Source organism: Castor canadensis, chromosome 7 (genome assembly GCF_047511655.1).
Source record: "Castor canadensis chromosome 7, mCasCan1.hap1v2, whole genome shotgun sequence".
Taxonomy (NCBI): domain Eukaryota; kingdom Metazoa; phylum Chordata; class Mammalia; order Rodentia; family Castoridae; genus Castor; species Castor canadensis.
Genome location: NC_133392.1, coordinates 130310876 through 130323275, shown reverse-complemented (window position 1 = coordinate 130323275; position 12400 = coordinate 130310876). Strand labels below are relative to the sequence as shown.

Sequence of the window (12400 nt, the reverse complement as noted above, 5' to 3'; positions counted from 1 at the left end):
TTAACAGGAGAGGAAGAAAGTTTTTCCAAGTTATTGGGTCTGTGAGGTCTCAGCAGATGCTCTCCAGGTATCTGATATTAGAACTCTATAGGATTCTTAAGATCATAATTTGCCAGTAGACAAGAAATAGAAATATGCACCTTATCTGGGTTTGGGAGTGGGAGGTGATTTGACTGGTCAGGGAAGGATTTCTGCATGAGCCAAGTCCAAATGTGGAGGAGATGGAGATGCTGCTGTGGGCAACAGGGCTGTAGGAGGTGGTTCTCCTCCATGCTGAGGGTGTAGACAAGGGTCTGAAGGTGTAGAGAGGAGAGACATGCAGGATGTGGTCTGATGGTGTAGCCAGGGATGAGCTCTAGAAGTGTCCTGCCAGGGATACAGGGAGTAAATTATCAATATTTCATTATTTGGTTGGACATTTGCTGCTGCTTCTTTCACTGGAGATAAGTGTTATCACATCATGAAACTACATATTTCTTTTAGTTAGTATTTGTGTGATATTTTCTTCTGTTTTGCCTTTCTGTTGTATTTATGTTCTTAAAGTGTTGTTCTTATAAGCAATATGTAGGTTTTAATTTTACTTAGTCTAAAAATGTCTTTTAATGAAGATCTTTGGTCAACTTACATTTAAATTAATTACATATACACCTAAGTTATATTTACCATCTTTCTATGTATTTTTATTTGAACTACCCTTTTCATCTTTTTTTTCCTCTCAATTAGAATATTATTTTGGGTAAAGCATATTTTATCAGTCCATTTTTGAAAGAGTAGTTTGTTAGATAAACCTTCATTATGTATTCTTTAGTAATTTCTCTAGCTATTAAAATAAAAATTCTTGGTTTATTATAGTCCAACACAATTATGCTAAATTACGCTAACTACTTAGACCACGCTGACTTCATTCACGGCCTCCATTTTCTTATGCCCTTGTTGTCATGATCTTTAATTTTCATTTATTTTAAAACTCACAAGACCTTATTACTGTGCCGTACTAATTAACTTCTATTTATCCACATATTTTTCCTTTCCTTGAGGTTGTTTCATTCCTTTTTGCATTTTTGTGATTCTTCACTTTCTTTCAGCCTGAATAATTCCCTTTAAATTATCCCATGTTTTATTTGCCTGAAAAAAGTTTTTATTTCACATTTAAAATTTTTTAACTTCAAAAAATTTGATTTCAAAATAACTTCAAACTTACAGAAAAATTGCAAGAATAGTACAAAGAAATCTTATATGCCTAGTTCCTAGGTTTATTAATTTTTAGCATTGTAACACATGTTATAATTCTTTATATAAATATGTTTTATTGTTATAGATTTTAGAACCATTTGAGAGTAATTTGAAAATATCATGTTCCTTTACCCCTTAATGATTTAATGAATAATTCCTAAGAACAAGGATGCTATCTTATACAGGAGTTACCAAATTCAGGATATTTAACATTGAAAAACTACTTTTATATAATCAAATATAATCCAATTCATGTTCCACGGTTATCAATTACAATAATACTATTTGCAGCATCCCTCCTTTTACATAGTGCATTAGTTGTGGTTGTCTCTGTGTCTATTATACAGTCTCTTTTTTTGTTTTTGGTGGTACTGGGGTTTGCACTCAGGGCCTCAGGCTTGCTAGACAGGAGTTCTACCAACTTGAGCCAGTCCACCAGTTATATTCTCATATTTACTTTTCATTGATATTTTAAAGATTATAAACTTGTTAGTTTTATGGGGCATTCTTCAATTTGGGTTTCCTTGATGTTTCTTCATGATTAGATTAAAGTTTTATGTTTTCAGCTCAAATGACATATAATGGTATATTCTTTGGATTTCACATCTGGAGGTACATTTATGTCTACTTGCTCCTCATTGATGATAGTTATGATCACTCAGTTAAGATGTTGTCTAATTTTCCTACTGCATATTCATTATTTTTAAATTTTTAAAATTGATGCTTTGAGGATAGATAGCTTGCAACTAAGTAAATATTCTGTTCTTTATAAACTCACTTCTTACAGATTGAACATCTTTATCAGTAATGATTTAGTCAGGAGGCAGAGCAGACCAGTAATTTGAACAGGGAAAAGTCAATATAACGAATTGTTAATCAGTAAAAAAGTGGGCACTAGCTAAGCACTGGTGACTCACACCTGTAATCCTAGCTATTTGGAAGGCTGATATCAGGAGGACCACAGTTCAAGGTCAGCCAGGGCATAAAGTTGGCCAGAACCCATCTCTAAAATAACCAGAGCAAAATGAACTGGAGGTGAGGCTCAAGTGGTAGAGAGCCTGCTTTGCAAGTGCCAAGCCCTGAGTTCAAACCCCAGTCCAACAAAAAAAACCTAAAAAACAAAAAACAAAAAAACAGACACTGAAAGGGGGTAAAATAGAACTCTGAAGCAATTCAGAAGTAGCAAGGGGAAAAATAAACAAAAATAAAAACACCTACTTCCTCTAGGCTGAAAAAGAGTACACACTAAAGGAACTAAAAATTTAAGAGATGTCTTCTTCCCTTCCCTGTTCCTAACCAAAAAAAAAAAAAAAAAGGAACCAAAAAATGCTTGAGATTCAGACTCTTTCATAGAGTTGTTGACTCACAGGAGCAATAGCCTGCCAGTGGGCAGAGTTTGCATAGAAGTGGCCATTCTGTGGGGAAAGTGTTGCCTAGGGGGTGGTCAGGTTGGCAGAGGTGATTGTTGGGTGGAAGAATGGGGTCCGATGGTGTAGCTAGGGCTGGTCTCTAGTGTCCTGCCAGGTGGGGAAACAGTTGCCTGAGAGTATGGCCATGAAAGCAACCTGCTAGAGCTGCCAAGGGTGCAGTTGCTGGATGGGAACAGTGTGGCTGAGGTGCATGACTAGTGTTGGTCCTTTGAGGTCAGTTGTGGTGACTGCTACCAACTCTTCCACGAACTACTTGCTGACTCTCAACCTGGTGTGGACTGATGCCAACTGGAAGCCAACAACTGTTGCTGTTGTAGTTCAGTGCTCTCCATTGCCCTCTATTGACAAAGCCTCATATTACACCACCTGGCCAAGGAGAAATGTTTGCAGGTGTGAGGAGAAGCATGTAGCACAGCCAGTGTTCTCAAGGGGGAGGGGAACTGCCTGTCTAAGAGGTTTGGGGTCTGGGGCTGATATGGTATAAACTGGTTGTTGCTAGATCTGTAAGTGACCAGTTGTGTACTACAGGGTCGGGAATGAGAGTAGGGACATTACATACAAATATTTTGTGTGTTATTTAGTATTTGAAGACATTAGTTTATATGTTTCACATACATTGTAAAAATACAGAGAGATGGGTGCTATTAACCACATTTTATAGCTGGAGAGATTGAAGCTCCAAGAGGTTAAGCCACTTGTTCATAGAAACTGAGCAGTGGGTCCAGAATCGAAATCTTAGCCTACCTTATATCTGGCATTCTTGTTAAGCCACCATACATTAGATGACATGTAAATTAATGTGATTTTCTTAAAGGCTTTGCCATGTGGATGCTTCCAGGGAAGAACCAAAGTTGGGTTTCTGAATTCATTCTGCTTGGCTTCTCCGGTGACCCTACGTCCAACAGGATCCTTTTTATTGCCTTCCTTTTCATCTACCTGAGCTCAGTCCTGGGCAATGGGCTCATTGTCACCTTGATCTGCCTGGACACATATCTCCACACTCCCATGTACTTCTTCCTCTGTATCCTCTCCTTGCTAGATATGGGCTACATCACTACCACCATACCCCAGATGTTGGTGCATCTTCTTGCTCATTCTCAGACTATTTCCTTTGCTGGTTGTTGGCTGCAGATGTATGTGTTTGGTGCCCTGGGCCTGACTGAGTGCATCTTCTTTGTAGTCATGGCTTATGACCGATACGTGGCCATTTGCTACCCACTGCATTATACTGCCATTCTCAGTCGGGGCTTGTGTATGCAGTTGGCAGCTGGGACATGGGCCTGTGGTTTTATCTTCTCTCTGATTCATACCTTCCTCACCATGAGGCTTCCATATTGTGGGCCTAATATGGTCAACCACTACTTGTGTGAAGGCCCCTCAGTACGGAGCTTGGCTTGCATGGATACTCATCTCATTGAGATGGTGGACCAAGTCCTCAGTGTCTTTGTGGTTGTTACCCCACTTTCCTTCATTTTGGCCTCCTACATTCGTATTGTTCTGGCCATTCTCAAGATCAAGTCCACCCAGGGCCGTTGCAAGGCTTTCTCTACCTGTGCCTCCCACCTGACTGTGGTCACACTATTCTATACTCCAGCGGGTTACATCTACATGAAGCCCAACTCCAGCTACTTCCCTGAACAAGACAAGAAGTTCTCACTTTTTTATAATGTCTTCACAACCCTGCTCAACCCTGTGGTTTACAGTCTGAGGAACAAGGACATTAAGGAGGCTTTTCTCAAGGTGATAGGGCATGGTAGAGTGGCCTAATCAGTAGAAAGCTAGGGGAAGCTTGGGGTAGAATGTTCAATGTTGAAGAAAGGGTAGGCATCTGTAATACAAGCAACCAACATTGTGCATTTGAACCAACATACTATTTGATTAGTGGAACAAATGTTCATGAACCCAATAGGTTTGCCTTATTTAACTTGCTACATTGTGGTATAACAACAAACCTGTTTCAGTGGCTTACAAACAACAAAAATTCATTGATTGTTCATGTTTCATGTTAGTTGTGGGTTGGTAGTGACCTGTAGTTTCAGATCCACTCTGAAGGAGGAGCCCTTATCTGGAATATGCTATTCCATGACAGAGAGAAAGGAACAATAAAAAAAAAAAAAAACTCATGATGACTCAAATCTTCTCAGAAGTGACACACATATCTTTGCACACATTTCATTGGCCAAAGCAAGTTTTGTGGTCAAGCCTGATGATGAAGGGGTGGGAAGTATTTTCTTCCTACAAAGAAGTAATGTAGGTCACATGGCAATGAACAGGTATGTACAGTTCCTCTACAGGGAAGGAAGCAAATAATAACAATAATCTAACCTACTAAAGCATCACAGAAACCAGTAGAATACATGTCACCAACGTGAAAGATGAGAGCTGTAAGTAACATGGTAACGGAAACAGAAGACAGCTAAGGTGATATAAGCAAAATAGAATATATAAATTATATGCATTGCTAATATTGAAACTTAAGTCAATAGTATGTGGAACCTAATACAGTCCAGAGAGCTAACTTGGTGCATGAAATCAATGTGGTTCATGGGATAATATGGTGCTCTACATTGTGTCGTTAAGGACGCAATGCTAAGGGACCTGGTTCCTCATCGCAACTTGCCAGTTTGCTGTGTGTCTGTGTGACTTTGGACAAGTTGCTTCTTCTCTCTGGATCTCAATTTATTCATCTATAAAAATTAGCTCCTTGAATTAATTGTCTCCAAAAGTGCTATGATAGGTGATAGAATGGGCACAGTGTACAAAATTAAAGTGTAATAAATTTGTGAATACTAGAGAATAGTATCTCTCTCTCTCTGTCACACACACACACACACACACACACACACACACACACAGGAACACAACCAGAGGATGGTCATCAAAATGCTAGGACAGCCCTCACCAGAACCTGATGATGTTGCTGGCCTGACCTCAGACTTTGTAATAGCTAATCTTAGGTGTAACTTGACTGGATTGAGAGATGCCTAGAAAATTCGTAAAGCATACTTCTTGTGTAGATGAGGGCGCTTCCAGAGACAATGGCATGTGGATTCCTGAACTGAGGGAGGAAGACACACCCTGAATATGGGTGGCACTGCCCTATAGGCTGGAACAAAAAGTGGCAGAAGGGGAAAGCTCACCCACACTCAAGCTCAGGTGTGTTTTTGCTGCTGCAGTAGCTGGTAGATTTCAGACTTCAGCTTCTTCAGCCTTTGAACATGGATTCATACCAGTGACTCTCTAGGGAGCTTCAAGGCCTTCATTCTGGGGCTGCATCATTGATGCCTCTTGTACTGAGACTTCCAGCTTTTTGGATTGAGCAGCTTCTTGAACTACTAGATTCCCTGGCTCTCCAGCCTGAAGATAGCCATTGTGGGACTCTGTGTAAGCCGATCTGATAAATTCACCTTTTATAATTATACATGCATATTGTATTAGTTGTATTCCTCCAGAGGAAACTACCCCCAACAACCCTCCCCACACACAGGACATGTGGTGTCTGTCCCTAGAGAGAATTCAGGTTGAAGTTGTTGGGAGGAGGATGTTTGTTGGTTGTGTTGCTGGAGTTTGTATGACAAGAAGAGGGAAAACTGGAGAAGAGCAAAAGTGAGATAAGCAGAGTGCTCAATGAGAAATGGAAGTCTGGGGATAATGGATGACTGAGATTTTCTGGCAATTTCTGGCCTGGGCCATAGGCTTAGAATGCACATTGACTTTGCAACCTCAGGTTATGGCCATCCTCTCAGCATGGAAACCAGAGCCCCACACAGCCAGCCACCTGCGTGATTCCCTCAGGAAATCTTGGTGTGCAACTACCTGATGGACTCATTCAGCAAGCCCCCAACATGGTGCCCAAAGTCTACAGGGTCACACCTAGAAGCTATTTTTTCTGCAAGCCCACCCACCGTGAAAGGCTTTCTGCTCCCACGGGCAGCAAGCATTCAAGTTCATGTCTACACAGTTGATTGCTGAGTGCCTGCTCTCTTATTTATATTTGGGGGAAGGGTATAGTTTGCTTATCAGTTCCAGAGAAGCTCTGGCATGGCTAATCAGAAAATTCCATTGCAAGTCATTGCCTGAACCATATCTTTTCTAATGAGGTCTGAACCTCTTCCAAGTTTGTCCTTCTTTAACCTCTACCTCTTGGCCCTTGGGTACTATTTATTGGTAGTTAATACCTATTTAAAAATTTTTTTTGTTTAACCACTGAGTGGTTTCTAACTTCTGATTAGACACGGGAGATACAGTTTTTCTTTATTTATTTTACTGAATGAAAGACAAAACCGAAACTCAGAAAACTGAGTTTTCTGGTGCTCAGAGTTTTAGGGGCCATATCCAAAGTCCTACAGCTAGTAAATGAAGGAGATAGGATTTCCACCTTGCTCTGTTTACTCCATTTATTATCATTACCACCCAAAATATTCACCCTAAAGCATCCATCCATCCCATATATTCTTTCTCAGGTTGAATTTAATCTCCTCTTTTTAAAATCACTTTTCTTAGAATTAAGGCACATTCAAAATTTCTCCACTGAATGAGGGAAAGCCTAAATTTGGAGGTCACACATCTGAACAATACATTGTTAGTTTCCCACTAGCTGTGCAGTGAATAACACCTATGCTGTGTGGAGTATGATAAAAGTTGCCTAGATTACCTTGCAGGGTGTTGAAGGCCACTTTTGCTGGCCTGCAGATGTCCAATGGGGTGTAAATGCTTGGCATCTGTCTTCTTATTCTGTTTATCTCCTTTGTGACCTTAACCTTTGGGTCACATCTTAGTCAACTCTGCATGTAGACATGTTGCACACCTGAGAAATGTTTTGTACAGAACTATAATACAGGGTTAACTTGACTTAGACTTGCCTAGTGTCTTTTTCTCCCTGCTTCAAAGCTAATGACACCTACGAGCCACCATGACCAGAAGCACCAGACCTTGAAAGAGATGGCACCCAAGCTCCTGGAAGATCTCCACCTATTTCCAATAAAGACATGGATATCCACTCCCTTTATTAGTCAGTGCCTCACCCTCATTATTCCTATCCTATATCAGTAACCTATTAAACCCTCTGGAGTTGAGAAATTGAGAACTCCTTTTTTTCTGTTCTTAGGCCACTGAATAAAACCTTTCTTTCTTTCCAATATTCATATATCAGACAGTGATTTTTCTGAGGGATAAGCTTCTGGACCTGCGTCTAGTCAAAATGTTCCCTTCATTTCCTTGCCAAAATTTGAATTTCTTAGGAACTGTACTCTTGGTTGGGCCTTTTTATAATCACTTAGAAGCTTTCCTGCTCTGAAATCTAAATCCTGTATTGCTCACTGTTCCAGCAACAACCCCTGCTCTCTCCCATCCTTACTTCCACCATATCTGTTCTCTGACCTAGTTAAATACATTTGTCCTCTCATCTCTTCTTAATGTACCACTCTTATCTTTTTTATTTTATCCTGATGTAGGCCAGATAGCATGATCAAACCCTCTAATATTTCTACAAGTTTTCCCTTGTCCTTGTGATTTGGAGGTTTGTGACATAAACCAATCTTTCTATATGGTTGCTGCCAGCTCCATGTCCCATTATTCCCAGCCTTGTCTTCAAGTTCCCTTCCTTAATATTTTCCAAAACATGGTCAGCAAATGCCCAGTAACCAGCTGTGAAATGTGAAGCCAAATATTATTCTTCCTTAAACCAGTTATAATCACCATAACTGTCATCAATACCATAGCCATCATTGTTTTCCTTACTGAGTTCAAACTCTTTTCAATGATATCTGATCAGACTAAATCATTATCACCTTCATCAGGGCCATCACTATATTATTGAGGACTGTTAGTTAATGAAGGTTCCATAATTCTTATCTTAAAGAAGCTGACTATGAAAAGTTTTAAACTTTCCTTTGTGCTCAAAGCAAGAATCTGACTGTTTTCTCATGGCAGCATTTTCTTGAATAACCTGCCATTTATACCCATTGGGCAACTTGGACTTCCAAAAATCAAAGCCAAGTTTGGAGCAGGAAAAATCTGGAATGGTTGTATGGACTATGCCAAGGATTAGTGAATATGAGGAACTCTTTCCTCTACCCAGCCCCCTTTTCTTCTGGTGTTGGTAAGGGGAAGGCCAAATGTGGAGGCAATTCTATAAAGAACAGATAAAAGGATAAAGTCTCCTCATGAAAGCTTCTCTCTCTGAGTCAGGCTTGCCTGCCTTTCTGGATATGGATATGTGGTCAGTACAATTTCCTAAATTCTGTGGAGCAACTTATTTATGCCTCCTTCAAGGTGCCAGGGACTTTATGGGACCAAAGCCATGGGTTGAGGGTTTTGGCACTGGTAAGGGAAGCCAACACCATTATGATCGTCATATCCTATCTTTTCTCTTAGCAATCTCTTTCTGTTTGTTTTTATTTTTATTTTTGTTTGAGACAGGGTCTCACTATGTAGCCCAAGTTGGCCTCAAATTCGAAATCTTCCTGCTTCAACTTCCCAAGTGTTGGGATTACAGTTGTGCACCAAGACGCCTGGTGCTCCAACAATATCTTAAGTCAAGTACTCCAGTAACACCATTATTACTCAGTTCAGATTTGGACCAATATTTATTAAAAGTAGTAACATGAGGAATGTAAAATGAAGGTATCTTTGAGGAGTGCTGGCTGTTTGTCATTAGGATCTCATCAGGCAGCATCTTGAGGGACTGTCATCATTTGAAGGTTTTACTGACTGAGTTGATGGGTTGGTGACAGACCCAAGTTAACTAAATCCACAGCAGACTGAAATATAAACAAATGCCAGCTTTTTCATTTGTAATATCAGCTATCCCTTTCTCAAAAGTGGAATGACCCCTTTCTCTGGGCTGAGATGGTCTCAGAGTCTGCTTGATAACTGTGATAGTAGGAAAAGAAAAATGGAATAGAAGAACATCAGTATTTACATAAAGCATCCAGTGTGTCAAGCTCTATTATAAGAACTTTTCATAACAATCCTTTAAAGTGGTGGTTTACTATAATTGCTGTCATCATCCCAATTTTTTACAAATAAGGAAACTGTCTTACTACAAAGTAGAGCTCTTAACCACTGTGATATAGTTTGGGTCTTGTTTCATCTGTGTACTGAGAGCACAGCAAGACCTCACTTCTCCAAGGACCAGGTGAATCATGTATTCTGGGGCTCACACTCCCTGGGACAGTGTTGGATGGACAATGGCTAATCTCTGAACGCTATTCCTAAAGTCACTTTTCCTTTACCCTACGACTATGTTTCATTAGACCTTTTCTTGCTTCTGATTGAGCTAAAATAAAGTTATTGATTCGGGGTCTTCTGAGTCATCTTGTCCTAGCCATCCTGAATTGATTTTAAATACCCAGTCCTCAGGTACTCAGTCAAAGCAAATGTTAATGATGCTTTGTTTGTGCCAGGACTTTTGCTGGCCCCTAGAGAATAGAAATGAATCAAAGATCAAAGGTCCTGTTTGACATTCTAGCTGCAGTTGGGATAGCCCAACTTCTGGAGTCCCTACTTTTTTACCTAATCTCCCTTAACTATCGGTCAATGATTCTTGCCTGTCCACTGTGTGTTGGGAGAGAATAGGATAGAAGGACCACAGACCCTGATCCTTCAGGTTTAGTTGTGGCCTTCTGTATTCCAGTGGCCTCATGCAGGGACTCTGCCCCAGCCTGTTACTTTGAGAAAGGCCCTCTTCACATCTTTGTTTCTAAGGCTGTAGATTATGGGGTTGAGAAAGGCAGAGATAACATTGTAGAACAGAGCCAGTTTCTTGTCACGCTCTGGGGAGGCATTGGCCCCAGGATTCATGTACATAAACATAGCAGGTCCACAGAACATGGTGACCACAGTGATGTGGGATGCACAGGTAGAGAAAGCCTTGAGCTGACCCTGGGTTGAGCGGATTTTCAGGATAGTGGCAAAGATGCGGACATAAGAGGCCAAGATGAAGGAAAGTGGTACGAGGAGAAGAATGAAGCCCAGGATGAAATCTACTCGGTCATTGAAGGTAGTGTCTGCACAGGCAAGCTTCAGCACAGCAGGGACCTCACAGAAGAAGTGATTGATCTCATTTGGGCCACAGTAGGGCAGGCGCATGGTGAAGACCGTGTAGACGAGGGAACAGCTGACACCCCATAGTCCACAAAAGACTACCATTGCACCACACAGCCATGGACTCATGATAACCTTATACCTGAGTGGGTAGCAGATGGCTACATATCTATCATAAGCCATGACAGAGAACAGCCATCCCTCAGTGATGCCCAACACCAGAAAAATGTACATTTGGGCCACACACCCAACATAGGAGATAGTTTTCTTCTGGCAGACAAGATGCACCAACATCTGTGGCACAGTGGTTGTTACATAGCTCATGTCCAGCAGGGAAAGAATACTGAGGAAGAAGTACATAGGTGTGTGGAGACGGGAGTCCAGGTGGATCAAAGTGATAATTAGCCCATTTCCCACAAGTGTACAGAGGTAGAGGAAAAGGAAGATGTTGAAGAGGATTACGTTAGTTTGGAAATCCCTGGAAAAGCCCAGAAGTATAAACTCAGGCATGGAGCTGCAGTTCTCCCAGGAGAAATCTTGCATTCTTCTTTAGCTGCATAAAGAGAAATGGACCTAATGGTCCAACTTAGAATGCACATTGAGGTGTCATGACCATTGTGTTGCTGGAAATGTCAATGGATATTTGACCCTATTTGGAATTAATGTCAGTTCAGAGACTGAAGTCTAACTGAAGTGAGCCTTAATTTGTAGAAAGGAGAGAAATCTTCATGGAATATTTAGTTTTTCAGGTCAAAAAATCTTTTCTGAGAATTCCCAAGTTCTCATTTCCTTCCCTTTCATCAGTCCCAGAAAGGCCACCTGCTTTCCTTCCTTCAGGACCTTCCATTATATATACCACATTGCTTGGGGATTACTCATATCCCTAGTTCTGGCTACAGAGTAGGATGATGATGATTTGAAATTCTTCCCTCCCTTCTTCCTCAAAACACATATCTAGAATCCTTTCTTTTGGTGCCTTAAACTTTTGATTACTGTGGAGAAACTGTCAGGAAGAGTCAGAAATGTGGGGTAAGATATATATATGGCTCCATAAACAGGAAAGTTCTTGGGAAAATTTACTTGTGTCTATATTTCTTGATTGTTTTGAGCCTCTGGAAACATTTTGATGTTTTATGGAGTTACTCAGCAATTCTGACTCTTCCTATCCTTACCCACTCCTGAAGGGAAGGTTCTTCCTACTTGACTGAAATTTGACTATACTGAAGGCAGAACAATACCTTTCTTCTTTGTTTAAAGGCAGATGTGGACTTCTTTGAAGCCTTCCAGCCTGGTGGAAAAACCCTTACCTATCAGAAATGCCCTTACCAATGATAATCTAGCCTTAGAGTTCCTTTCTTTCTTTAAGATTTGTGATTGGCAGGCAGTCCAAGACAAAGACTGTGCCTGGATTTAGTTTGCACCTTCAAAGATGAAGCTTGATTCTCTTGTTACAAGAAGTGTTTTCTTGTGGAGAAACAAGGGATTTGGAATCAGAACACTTGAGTTTGAGTTTAAGATTTGCTTCTTCTGTGACCCTTGTTATGTAATTTAATCTCCTTGAGCCTCAATTTCCTTCTCTGTAAAATGGACCTAATACCTATCAGGGAGAATACCCTATGAGTAGCAACATATGACATGCATGAGGCACTGAAACTAGTGCAGAGAGGGAGCTCAGTAATACCAGTTTCTTA

The 12400-nt window shown here is 40.6% G+C and overlaps 2 protein-coding genes across 2 annotated transcripts; one reads left to right on the top strand and one right to left on the bottom strand.

Moving 5' to 3' along the window:
• The first annotated feature begins 3485 nt into the window (after positions 1–3485).
• Positions 3486–4430, top strand: LOC109678620 (olfactory receptor 2A12-like). The gene has a single exon (XM_020154118.2). It carries the CDS (start codon positions 3486–3488, stop codon positions 4428–4430), a length of 945 nt encoding a protein of 314 aa, XP_020009707.2.
• A 5874-nt stretch (positions 4431–10304) lies between these two features.
• Positions 10305–11252, bottom strand: LOC141424681 (putative olfactory receptor 2B3). Its single transcript, XM_074077956.1, has one exon. It carries the CDS (start codon positions 11250–11252, stop codon positions 10305–10307), a length of 948 nt encoding a protein of 315 aa, XP_073934057.1.
• Positions 11253–12400: the final 1148 nt, after the last annotated feature.

Bases quoted from the DNA above. Each gene is read 5' to 3' on its own strand.
- LOC109678620 (XM_020154118.2), top strand. From the start codon at position 3,486: ATGTGGATGCTTCCAGGGAAGAACCAAAGTTGGGTTTCTGAATTCATT.
- LOC141424681 (XM_074077956.1), bottom strand. From the start codon at position 11,252: ATGCAAGATTTCTCCTGGGAGAACTGCAGCTCCATGCCTGAGTTTATA.